The following is a 12475-nucleotide window of genomic DNA, read 5'->3' as shown; positions in this document are numbered from 1 at the left end:
GTCAGAAAATAAAACTTTCCACGTATGAGTGTATTTCTGAAAGGCTTTTTGAGGGTCAGAATTTCCCGGTGTGACATTTTCCTCTCAAGTAAAAAAACAAGCAGCTGGTGACTTTATGTGTGTAGGAGGTGGCAAATAGTAATGTATTCTATTAGGAATTTGGAACACCTAGAATGTTTAGAAAGAAAAATTTAAAAAAAGAATTGATAAGGCTTGGGATATTGCTTTATCTGTTGCACAATGTAAGAGCAAAGCATTCTTTGTGGGATATTTCTCCTCTGAGTTCTTCGTTTTATTACAGGGCATTGGCCCTGTAATTTTTCCTGCGACTCAGATTTGGTTGCTGGCTGCTCTCTATTTAAAAAAACCAGTCTGGAGACCACCATCACAGGGTTTCACGTCTTGAAACAGAATAAATGTGTGAATCCTCTTTAATGTCACAATTGCTCCCTTTGTGTCTGAGTCTAGTTTACATTGACTTGGACACAGAAATGTATATTTACTCAGGATGCTTCTGTAAATTTACTTTTCGAGACCCAGCAGTATACACAGAACATAACCATATAAGAATCTTTGTGTTCACCAGAGAGCTGAGGCGCAATTTCCTCACAGCTCCCTTTGGAACCAGAAGTCATTGGCATCAATTAGGGATAATCTTGTTCAGTGATCAGAGTTTAACGATTAGTCTGGGACCAGTAAGAAAGAAAGGTAAATCAGCATCAATGAGCATAGTGTTTACTGATTGACTTGTGAAACCCTTTTAGCCCCTATAGTGCAATTACCAAGGAAATCCCATCAATACACACATTATAGGTCTTAATTTTCTCATTTAAATTCAGCCTGGTCAGGATGGGAATTAAAATTACAGTGAAAACAAAAGAATTAGCTACTTTCTAATTGATTTTGCAATAGAACCGGGAAAAAAGCTTTTAAAAATACAGAACAATTATGCCCTTGTGCAACTTTTTATTGTCTTCTTACAAGGAAAATAATTTTATCTTGTGTTTTCTTTTTTCAGGAAGTAGTTTTGTGGTCAGCATGGGAAGCTTCCTGGATGTTTCTAATTGGCTAAACCCAGCCAAGCTAACCCTCTACTATCAGACCAATTCGTCCACACAATGGGTCCAGGACTACTGTGGCCAGAGGACAACGGATCCCTGCGAGCAGATTTGTGACCAGGACACAGGTTAGGGCATATACTGTACTTACATACACACACACACACACACACATGTTGAGCAATTTCACTGATTATTTGTTTTTCATTGCAGAGTAGGGAAGCCCATTTTTAGGCCTCTGCGTAGGCAACAGCCATGGCCAGAGAGATTATGTTTTCATAATATCTCAGGACCACCTTGAGAGAATTTCCTCAAATTTGGCACAACCGTTCACTTGGTCAAGGTCACCGTGAACTCACATCTTTCCCATTCTTGTGAATGCGATATATCTCAGGAATGCCCTGAGGCAATTTCAATCTGGCTAAAATATCCACATGGACTCAAGGATGAACTGATCAGAATTTGGTGGCCAAAGGTCAAGGTCACTGTGACCTCGCAAAACACGTTTTTGGCCATAACTCAAGAATTCATATGCTAATTATGATCAAATACACTTCATACCTTTTATTAAATTCCTTCAAAGTCTTCACTACATATATTATATGAGTCAGGACAGACATGGATGTAAACTGCAACTTGACTGTTTGGCAAAAGCATACAACCACAAGGCAGTAACCCTAGTTTTCCTTTATTTTGTCCAATAACTGGTAAGCAACTCTGCGGCAGAAGAAGGGACCTGTCGGGGGCATATAGTAAGGTCTCAAAGTCACACCCTCATAACTTAAGTAATTATTATCAAATATTTTAAATTGACAAATAAAATAGTTGTTAAGCGTTTTAAGCGTTTTGAGATTAACTACACAGTACAGTATGAAATTAACTGCAAAAACAAATCAGTTTCATATTCTCTTTCCTAATGGGCTCCATCCTTGCCATGCTAGGATCAAACACTAGCTTCCTCCTGAACCCGCTTCCATCTAATAGAAATAAATGGGTATAAAAAAGGTGCAGAAGACAGCACCCTAAAAGCAATAAAACAATAGGATTCATGAGTGATTGGCTGTCAAGCACCCAGACAAAGGAGGCTGTCCGTTTGTATTGTATTTTGCATCTATTTGTGCTGACATTAAAACTATACCAACCAAAGCTGCGAGTGCAGCGTGATATTTATCTTCCCCTGATTGGCGTAGCTCCCCTGTGTATTTCGTGCCCAACTAGATAAAGTCTAAGCTCATTAGAATGGATTACATCTGTAATGTATGTGAAATTTATGTCACCCTGGTCAAGGGCGTGTTAAGGGCTGATGCATAATGTATTAGAGCTCCAGACACTCAACTCAGTCAGCACACGTGAAGATGCCAAAGATGGACTTGGCATTTATACAGTATGTTTGTGGAATCTGAATGTGTGGACACGTGCATTTTCTAGCACCAGCCCCTGTGCATTTATGCATTGTGAGATAATAGTTAAAATACAATTTTGGACTCATTTACTCATTTAGACCACAGTACATTAAGTATTCGCACTTTATTAGTACTTGTGTTTCCCCCTGTCTCATTGTCTCTCTCCATTTACTGTATTTCCCTTTTCAATTGTCCTTTTCAGCAGCAAGATTATTTGAGCAGTAAGTATGTTGCATCTCCTTAGGGCAACCACATCCATCCAGCAGCAAAATGAAAGGTGTGCTTCGAAAGAGCTTCTATTTCCATCACTGTCCTCTAGCGTGTATTATAACACCCGTACAATAGCTCTCAACAGTGATACACACATACTAACACACACGCACAGTTGTTTCTGAAGACAGCACGCCTGAAACTAACTCTTTCATCCAGGGACATTTATTGCAGTTCCAACAATAGGGTGACCCACTGGTTTTGAAATGTTAAAGGGTAAATCACACAGGGAATAAAAGTGCAGCTGCACTGCTCTCTATGCATTGAGACTTTTGAGCATGCTGCAGTTCTGGCCACTACAATAAGCAATGTTAAAATGGGCATTTTACCTTTTGACAAGTGCCGGGAAAACATCTGCTTGGATATATCTTCAAATGTAACTGGCTAGTGGAATATATTTGATATCTACAAACTTTGTTGAATTGCCACAAAACTGAGAAAAGTACATTTTACCCGATGAAAAATGGTCAACATATGTTTGGATATGTTTGTGAAAGCTTGTGTGTGTACTGGCGTCACAAAGCATTCATCATCCTGTGCCCTGTGGATCTATGCTGGGCATTCATTGCATTGATTGTCATCTTTGAACTTGCAAGAGAGTTTAGGAGTTGGAAACTTTAAAAAAAATTCAGTGTTGCATAATTAATCAAATCTTCAGTTTTCACAAAACCAAACCTCATATTCGTTTTAACTTTTTGGAAATGGATATGGAAGGAAATTTTTGCCATTTGCAGTTGAGTAGGCGGTGCAGTGCTTGAACAAAAATCCCATGACTATAACATTAGAAAACTGATACAACTTAAAAAAATCTTGCAACAACACAAATATATCTTACCTCATCCACCTGGGTGCCGGGGTGCTGCCGCAGTTTCACCACTCCTACTTCCCGTGGGTACGATTTTTGCGGCATTCTCATAAAAGTTGGCCTAGGAAAAGGGGGACATATCATGTGTTGTCTTTAGGTTTTTGGATAGAGACTTTGCTGTTGTACAAAGGAAAAATGTGTTTTTCTTGTGTATTATTCTGGTATATTTCATGTGGAAACTCTATCTACTCTATTCCACACACATAAACCATAAATCTACACATTTAGACATTTGAACCTTGCATCCATCAATTTTCACGATGTACACATATATACCTGCAGACACACTTTTGCGGTCCGGTTTCTTTGTGTTCAAGCAGGTATAATTTCAGCAAGTTATCTCACACCATCTTTATCATGTGTCTCCGTCCTCCTTCAGTGTCACACTGGTTGACTGTCCTTTTAGACTACCAGTCACTATATGACTGTGCCTGGATAATCAATCTTCTCTGCTCTCACCTTCACTCCTTGACTCAACTGCTAGAATGGAGGTCAGTAGATGAATGGCATGAGTTAACTGTTTCTATTGCCTAATAGCTTCTTGGGATTTAACTAACTATAACTGGACAGGGAACATGGTCAATCTATGTAAGAACTGGATATTTATACTTGTTAGAATGTAAAAAATTAATTTAACAAATTCTTGTAAGATTTAATAACATCACCTCTATATAGAAGGTAATTTTAATTTAATAAAAAAATGAAATACTTTTAACCAGTGATATATCCACGATTACATGATTACTCAATGCAACACTTTATTATTATGAGTTATTATGTTATTAGTCAATCCATCTTATCTTATATAGTTATACGCCCTACTAAGAAGGAATAGATTGCCGCCAACACCTTTCCATCTGTCATCCTAACTAACCTCATAAAGCCCCGTGACCCTCCCTAGCTGCTTTTGTTTTCCTATTTTTAAATTATGTCCCTGGCTCCTCCAACCTCACCTAATTGGAACTGAAACTTCTGGGGTGTTACATACTGTGCACTCCTTCTTTATCCTTTCATTCAGTGCATACTGTACTTGCATGTGCGCACGCACGCACACACACACGCACGCACACACACACACACGCACAAACACACACTGAAAAACTTATGTTGAATCTGCCGAAAGTCTTTGGGCAGAATGGCTTTCCCCCCTGGAAATTTCATAACAAGCGTAAATATGAATCAGGACAACAATAAGTCTTTTCTGTGCCCAAACCATGATCCTTGAAACTCGAAAATCACTCATGCAGCCACAGTGAGATTCTAGAAATCATTATACAGAAACACATAATTTATAACATGAGGTTGGTAATACAAGATGAAGAGAGAGGAGAGATGGTCTGTGGCCTCAAGTGATTGCCACTTGAACTGTTTTACATTTTTCGCTCTTAATTTAAACAGAGGCCTGGTAAAAGAGAGAGCAAAGAGAGATGGAGAATGAAGACACAGTGGTGACATAGTAGTGACAAATTTTACTTGCAATCTAATATTGGTGTTTATACAGGATGGCACTATCCCAGTGTGCAATATCAGGTTGTGTGTCTGTGTACAAACATGGCTGGATTGCAACAGGAAAGGGACTGGGGGAGCACAGTTAGATAATTGTTGTCATCAAATGGCCATTTACAATCATAGGTGATTACCTCTAAATTACGCCAACAACATGTTCTAATCAGTCAGCCATAACTTTTGGCATCACTGAATTAACCCACTTTATCCATGCACTGAGGGCCAGACATACATGAATACATTCAATTTGCACTTGCAATCTGCCTAAAACAAACCGAAACAAACTGATTTACTAAGGCAGCATAAGGCAATAAGGAGAACTCACACATCACTGTTCAGTCGTAAGATTTGTTTAAGATTAGCAAGAGAAGAAAATAAATCAACATGTTGTGATACCAAAATACAAATTCTCATCAATAAAGTAATGAAAATCTAATACACGTGAAGTGGCAATTCTACTTGAGAAAAACATATTTTCTGCAATTTTTACTCTTTTAATTCAAACAATTATGCTTAATTAAACTTCTTGAAGTCATTAAATGGACTCCTAATGTTTAAAAAAAAAGCAACAAAATGATTCCTTTTAATATGCCTGAACCAAAGGCAGAGAGACTGCAACACAAAAACTGATGCTTGCAAGTTGTTTAAAGGTTAGTTAATCCAGTGGAATGTGTAATCAACCAGACATACAATATCTCTTCCTGTTAACTGCTCAATTCTCCCTTAAACGCATTTGCATAAAGGACTGAGCCACACTCCACTGATTACTTGCAAGGTGTGTCTCAGATTACAGGCAAACTGTGCTTCTGGGCCGGTGCATCTCATCTGAAAGAAGCTAGAAGAGACTTAGTAAACGTATCCTTCTGCAGCCTCCAGGCCTACACACATATGAACCTTTTCCCTATCTTGACATTGCAGATAGACTGCTTTGTGAACTTACATATAAGATACATATCTGAGTCAATGATCGACACTTAATTCATATGTGAATACTCTTTTCTGCTCACATTGTATGCTTGCCTTTGTTATTGTAAATTACATTAAGTGAAAACTCCTCGGTTCTAAACAAGGAGTGTCCGATTCTAACCAACTTCTCTAATATTGGATTCTGGTGATTAAGGCAATCTGTCACTGTGAATAAGAGGCGGGTTGTATTTTGTGAAGTTGCACTGAATGATTAATAGTGGGATATAGAAATGTGCATTTTCAAAAAAAGGTATGTTGACCTGATAGTACTGCAATATCACAGGACCCAAGACTATACAAAGAACACCTCAACAGCCAAGATGCGAAAGGAGGAGACAGGTCTGCTTTCTGCTTGTGATCAAAGCTAAAGTTAAAACAGAAACTTCCAGTTCACAGACTTCCTGTTTCCACTTTTTCCTTTCCAAAATAACTACATGCAAAGATTATGGCTCCTGCTGTTATTATCAGGACCCAGTATCTTTCAAACGAAAACCCATTCCAGCTAACATGTTAATCAAAGCCAAACATAACATCTATACATTTATTAGATACACTAATCACTCACGCACACCCAGGTATTTACTGACTCTCAATAATATATAATCAAATTTCTGCCAAATGAGATCAGCCACATTTCAGGTGCACTTAGCATACCGATTTAGAATCAGAATAGAAGCAATTAGACAGCGGAAAAATACTTGTTTACAATCTATTCCAGTTTTGTTCCAGTACCTATGCAGATCATGGACTTGAAAAAAACTGAATTTATCCACGTAGTGTGTGGATAAGAAACAACATGTAGGCTAGAGTATCATTACATTATAATATACTGTGTAATGTGGGAGATACATACTTGTTACCTTATTTTGCTTTATGCTGACATCCAGTAATATGTCAAAATATGAATAGTTGTTTGGGGCATCAAGAGAATACATTAAACGACAGAATGCAAGTATGGCATTCAGGTCTGTCACTGGCACTTGATTCCAGACTTGCTTTGCTAGCAGTTAATTCAGCAGATGAACATTGGTAATTCTCTGGAATGTTCTCAGTCATCCAGCTCATGGTTATCCAAGAAGAGTTGAATCAGGGGCAACCGATTAGAGATGAAAAATCTTCAAGTATCTACAATTCAGTTTTTCTTGGACTGGTAATTTAGGTATCGATTAACTTCTTGTTTGGCATTCATGATAAAATCCCCAAAAACGAATGTTGGCCCTGTCCTATTGGATTTTTCTTCTCGAACCAAACACAAGCTAAGTATAGCTTCTGTCAGAAGCAGGCACACTACTGTCAGTGGTCCTCTTGAATTCAGCCAGCTCCCTAATCTCCTCTACAATTACTTGGAGGCACAGTCAAGCATTTTCACCAACAAATCAGAGTTTGCTATGTATATTTTTCCCTTGGCATATGTAAGAAAATAAATCTCAAGTTGGGACACCTTTGTTAGCCTAACCACTAACAGACTAATAATGAAAATACCAATCCCAGCCCCTGGCAGACCAAAAAGGGAAAGGAAAGAGAGAGAGAGAGAGAGAGAGAGAGAGAGAAGGTTATTTAGATTTCTTCCCTACCTCTGCAGCATGTAACTGGTAACACATGTGATTAACTAACAAGATGGATATTATTAAGCACTGCCTCTGGCATTCAGGAAGAATTAAATATAACTAGAGTAAATGTAAAGAGTAGCAGTGGGAAATGGAAGTGTGTGTGTTTATATCCCTCAATCAGCCACAGCTAAAACCAGTTATAACTGGTCTGTCTGATTGAGGGATATAAACACACACACCTCCATTATGTATATATATATATATATACACACACATATATATGTGTGTGTATATATATACACACACATATATATGTGTGTGTGTGTGTATATGTATATATGTGTGTGTGTGTGTATATGTATATATGTGTGTGTGTGTATATGTATATATATGTGTCTGTGTGTGTATATATGTATATATGTGTGTATGTGTGTGTATATGTATGTAAGTATATGTGTATGTATATGTATATGTATGTAAGTATATGTGTATGTATATGTGTATATATATGTGTATGTATGTATGTGTGTGTGTGTGTGTGTGTGTGTGTGTGTGTATGTATGTATGTATATATATGTATTTATATGTATATATGTATGTATATGTTTATATGTATGTGTGTGTGTATGTATGTGTATGTATATATGTGTGTGTGTGTGTATGTATGTGTATGTATATATGTGTGTGTATGTATGTGTATGTGTATGTATGTGTATATGTGTGTGTATATATGTGTATTTATATGTATGTCTATATGTATATGTGTATATGTGTATATATATATGTGTGTGTGTGTGTGTATATATGTATATATGTGTGTGTGTGTATATATGCATATATGTGTGTGTGTGTGTGTGTATATATATGTGTATATATATATATGTGTATATGTGTGTATATATATATATATATATGTGTATATGTGTGTATATATATATATATATATATTTATATATATATATATGTATATGTGTGTATATATATATGTATATGTGTATATATATGTATATGTGTATATGTATGTATGTGTGTGTATACACTATCCTCTTCATTCACCCTTTATTCCAAATGGCTTTTTGAATTTTGTTGATGTTTACTTGCATCCACATTTTAAAGCGGAGCCATTTTATGAGCTCTTGCTCCTCACTTAGTAAGGCCACATGAAATAGCCACAAGCAAATAAAAATATTTTCTTTGCTTCTCTGTGGCTTCATCCTGGTGTTGCATCACTCCATGAGTTAGTTTTAACCCTGTAAATTCAACCAGTAAATTATTAAACACTAGGTGATAAAATCTGAATCGTGTTGCCTGGGTAGCCATTACACATTTTTTTCCAGTTTTATGCCTCCATAGGTCAACGGAAAGCAGTCAGTAGCATTTATTTTGGGAACAGTGCTAATAGAAAGGTTTGTAAAGCTATCATTGACTTAATGTTTCACAAATGCTACCATCCACTTAAAAGGCACTACACATACAGTGCCCTCCACACATGACCACGCATGACACTATTAAGCAATTCTGTCTTCATGATTGACCCTCATAAAATAAACCATTGTTTAATATTATTTGAGGAGCATCAATGTAATAGGACAGGAGATCACAAATATTGTGTGTAAAGAGCAACAAGGGTGAGAGTTAAATTTTCTTTTATCCATTTACTTGTGATTATAATAAATTGGCATTACTGCTGAAACGACTATAATTTGTGAGGCAGCAGAACCAGTGGCCAGAAAAGTAAAAAAAATGACCCGAGCTGCACGATTGGAACCGAAACAAAGCTGCTGTGCTACCATCTGAATGCCTGTAGCTTGATCTGCTTTGGGAGCTGTCCAGCCAACCGAGAAACACCGAGCAGAGATCTCGTACCAGGACACAAAACTCTCAAGGACAAAAATACCTTGGTGAGGATGATGGACACAATAATACTGGGATCAAACAGAGACCCAGTCACTTTTTGTCAGATTATAGCCAACAGAATATGCCACTGATTCTAGTGTGAACCTGTGTGTATGCAATTAAGCAAATCTTTATGTCACAATTTTCTCATTTCAGTGCTGACTAATGTTATTTTTCCAAGTTCTGTTGTTATGCCATTACATTTACTGTAAAATAGGATGCTGTTCTAATGTTCAAAAAATATATTTAATAGGTCTGTAACAAATGGATCTTGTGTCCATTAGTATCCTGGGAGAAAAATCAATAGTTGAAATATGCAGCTTCATCTTGATGCTTTTATGACGGACAGTCCGAGAGAATGTTACAACTAATTTTGGAGGGAACATTTCAGAAAATAGCCTCGCTAATAGCTTTGTTCACCAATAAATTAGATAGCATGGCAACTGCTTATGTGATACATCTCTAATGAAGGTGAAGGCCAGGGTAACATACATGGCGATTTATTCAGCTCCTGAGGATAAATAAATATCTGCCGCTGTGCCCCTTCTTGTTCTCTATGTCGCAGGAGAATGCAGCTGTCATGAGGGTTATTCCCCTGATCCTGTCCATAAACATCTCTGTGTTCGCAGCGACTGGGGTCGCAATGAAGGGTAAGTACTGTCTGCTCATTCCACTTATATCTAAAACCTCACTTGTACTTCAATGGCCTTACAGCTGGTTGGGCGGTCCCTACTCCCAACTGCATTAGCACAAAATATTAACTTTGCAGAGAGAAACAAAGGTGAGCTGTTTGCTGTGATGGATTAGCTATCTGGAACAAATATGCAAGTTGATCTTCAGAGTATTAAAAGGAATGGCAACCAAGTTCATTCTAATAACTTACTTTACGCTTTAAAAAATGGTCACCAGTAGTGTAAAATATAAGCAATTTGTAGTTAATGAGCTAAATCCTGCAAATGTACCTGTATGGTCTCTTACCTTGATGAAGTAGACTTTGGAGAGGGAATCAGAAGTAGAGATAGGAGGAGAGGGTAGGAGGGAAGTTATAGTGTGTAATGACACAAAACAGCAGGGGAGGGCAGAGAGTGAAAGAGTGGGAGAGAAAGAGACGGATAACTAGAGTGCAACACAAAAACAAATAGTGGAAGTCGACTGGATAGGGTAAGTGAGTCAAATCAGCCCTCTTTCTGACTCTGACTTTGTTTGGCAGTTCGCTGGCTTGCCCAAGGATTGGTTGATTAAAAGTGTCACATTATTCAACTCCTCCTGTCATGTGCTGGATGCAGTCCAGCACAGATCAAATTTCAATTCCCAGTTTTATAGGACTAGCAGCTCCCAGAGGTTAATCTTATCCAGCTATAACAGAGCCTTTCACCAATGTGTGTTGGTTGTGTGACTTTGTGTTTCATTTATGTTTAGTTTTATTGTTTTGTGTTATTCTTTTTCCGAGTTAAGCATTTTAAACGCACAACTGCAACATCTTTCTGGTCTCTGCATGAAAAATTATCAAGATCATCCTGTGTTCCAAAATGTTTACCCAGAGTAGATAAACAAAATTCAATGTCATTCTAATTATGACACTTATTTTTATATTTCTCTCTTTAATTTTGGTGTTCCCTCTTTCCGTGCCCTCTGTCAAGTCCTTGGCCATACGCTAACTTGGAGAAAGGCTATGATCTAGTTACAGGAGAGCAGGCCCCAGAGAGGATTTTCAGGTGAGTCCTTCACCACGGGTGGATCTCCTGAGTGCATGATTTCTGCTGGCCATCTGTGACTCCGTGGACTCACAGCAGATTGATGTGTTCTTGGCATGTGTTTCGTGCGTGTGTATGTGCATTTGTGTGACAGAGCATACAGATGAGTGTCGTGCAGATACACACAGACACAGTTGAATGGGCACACAAATATACCTCGTGCTGGAGTGAAGTCTCACCCATGGGCTCTTGTGTGGACAAATAGCCCAAAGGGCAGTCCTGGATGGACTCCTTTCAAATGCTTTTACTGCCATTTGTGTTCTTCTTCTCATTCGTGATGGGGTCATTGTGTCTGACATTTTTCAAGATGTGCAAGGCTCAAAGGACCCATTCAGTATCACTCAGCAGTTCTTTTCAAAAGGGTTCATAATACTGCCCTCTTTTTTTATGTCGTTATTAAAATTTGTATTTGATGTTATTGTTGTACTCTTTTTGGAGTTTTTCTTTTTTTTCAGTTAAATAGGGCAGATAAACCTGACCTAGTGCATTACACACATTTCAGACAGAGGCATTTTTCTGTAAACAAAATCCTCAATCACGTTGATGATAAATATAAGGCTATGTAGAGAGCGTTAAATGTATATGAAGGTACAAAACATAATGCTAAGGTAAAATATGAAATGTACTATTCTTATGTGCCATGATGGATTTGGTATACCTGTTGTAATCAGGGTCTTTGGACCCTGCTTTATAACCAAGAACCCCTGTGGATGGAGACTTTTTCATGAGTTGTAAAAAAACAACAAAAGGAGCACTTTGAGTAATAACTTTCCCCCATTTATTAATATGAATTATTATAATGATAAAGAATCCCTATTTCTATCTGCAAGTATCACAGATTTCAGGAGGCCAGTAACTGAGATGCAATTACAGGAAACGTAAATTACAGAAACAATAATACCACTATGATAATGGTCCATATACAGTACAAGTAATAATTTTGTCTATACACCTTCAAAAAGTTGATGTGGTCATTTCTTCATTCAGTTCTATTTAGTTGTGTAACTAAAGTGAGCTAAAGGAAAGATTTTACTTCTGCGAAATCTATCTTGATTTTATGCTCATTACCCCTCCAGTATGTAGGTAGGAAGAGTTCTTTGGCAAAGTATACTCGCACCTCTTCACACTGATCTTGCAGAGGTAGCTTCTCAGCACGAGCCTAAGAAATGAGGTACGAAATCCACAGTCTTTGTTCTCCACAAAAACA

At 37.6% G+C, this 12475-nt stretch overlaps 1 protein-coding gene across 1 annotated transcript in view; it reads left to right on the top strand.

Annotated features, from left to right (window-relative positions):
- LOC120806183 (astrotactin-2-like) overlaps window positions 1–12475 on the top strand; it is a 249816-nt gene that overhangs the window by 121037 nt on the left and 116304 nt on the right. Inside the window, exons 7-9 of the mRNA XM_040157035.1 lie at window positions 1019–1186; window positions 10080–10164; window positions 11155–11229. Of these exons, the coding sequence (XP_040012969.1) occupies window positions 1019–1186; window positions 10080–10164; window positions 11155–11229 (328 nt within the window). The remainder of the gene's footprint in view (window positions 1–1018; window positions 1187–10079; window positions 10165–11154; window positions 11230–12475) is intronic.

This window comes from Xiphias gladius, chromosome 20, assembly GCF_016859285.1.
Source record: "Xiphias gladius isolate SHS-SW01 ecotype Sanya breed wild chromosome 20, ASM1685928v1, whole genome shotgun sequence".
NCBI classification, from domain to species: domain Eukaryota; kingdom Metazoa; phylum Chordata; class Actinopteri; order Istiophoriformes; family Xiphiidae; genus Xiphias; species Xiphias gladius.
This window is presented reverse-complemented; position numbering and strand designations above follow the sequence as displayed.